At 36.9% G+C, this 1,116-nt stretch overlaps 1 protein-coding gene across 1 annotated transcript; it reads left to right on the top strand.

The window, feature by feature from the left end:
* Positions 1-769: 769 nt before the first annotated feature.
* On the top strand, positions 770-961 carry TRIADDRAFT_34884 (uncharacterized protein; the record flags this gene model as incomplete). Its single annotated transcript, XM_002118832.1, has 1 exon — positions 770-961. One exon carries the CDS (start codon positions 770-772, stop codon positions 959-961), a length of 192 nt encoding a protein of 63 aa, XP_002118868.1.
* Between the last annotated feature and the right edge of the window lie 155 nt (positions 962-1,116).

The following is a 1,116-nucleotide window of genomic DNA, read 5'->3' as shown; positions in this document are numbered from 1 at the left end:
TTTGCTGTCAATGCACTGAGTGCTATATACTGTACAGTATGTTCATACAGTGTACAGTGTAGATTATNTCATAGATTTTCTTTTGGTTGGATTGCTCGGATACAGGTCTCTACTCTCAAGTGTACTGTACAGTATGTACTAACTAGGATCAATCACAGAATCATTCACATTCTACTATGCCGTATGGAATCGTTGACGTAAAATATTTTTAAAATTTTAGTGACAGAGTACTGCTCCGGTGACTTCTAAGAGAGTTCAAATAAGACGAACAAAAGTCCCTTATTACATGTAGTATTGGGAAAAAATACAAGTTAGTTGTGATTCCTGATTGTTGACTTTAAAGGCAGACAACACTGCTGTACGGGACTGTAAAGTGTACAGTATAGTACAGTACATACACTTGAACGGTACCGCACTGTACTGTACAGTACAGTACAGTACAGTGTAGAATAGAGTACAATATACTGTACTGTATGTTACAGTACAGTACTGTACACTGTACAGTATGTTACAGTACAGTACAGTAGCAGTATACTGAGCGTTAAAGTACAGTACGTACTGTACTTAGGTGATAACACGCATCAAAGTTGTTAGTGTATCATCTAGATTTCAGGTGCAACAGAAGTCTTAGCTGTATAGAAAATTCATATATCTACTGTGTCAATTTGGATAAACTGTATTTCTCTTCTTATTGTCGAGCAATCTCTGTTTGATTGCAGTCGGCGTGATATTTTTAGTCTTGTAGTGGTACTTTCCAGATGGGATTGGAATGGCTTCTTTCAGTAGTGCAGCTCTAGAGAAAAGGTTAACTGAATTATCGAACTCGCAACAGAGTGTACAAACTCTATCTCTATGGATGATGCATCATAGAAAACATTCAAAAGCTGCTGTTGAAGTCTGGCATCAAGAATTTCAGAAAGGTAGCGATAGTGGAGTAGTTTTAACGTTACTATTGTCTTAAAATTATAGAACACTGTATTGTACTGTACAATCCAGATGTAGCTAGCTCAAGACCTTTCTGTACGAGTAGAAATCAAATCCATTGCGGTGATTTGATACTGATCATTAAGGTATAACTTGCTGCACATTATCTTGTTAGCACGATAGCTCTAGATA

The sequence above is a fragment of the Trichoplax adhaerens genome, genomic scaffold, assembly GCF_000150275.1.
Source record: "Trichoplax adhaerens TRIADscaffold_1727 genomic scaffold, whole genome shotgun sequence".
NCBI lineage: Eukaryota > Metazoa > Placozoa > Uniplacotomia > Trichoplacea > Trichoplacidae > Trichoplax > Trichoplax adhaerens.
Note: the sequence above shows the minus strand (reverse complement) of the source record. Positions and strands in the feature narration are given on the sequence as shown.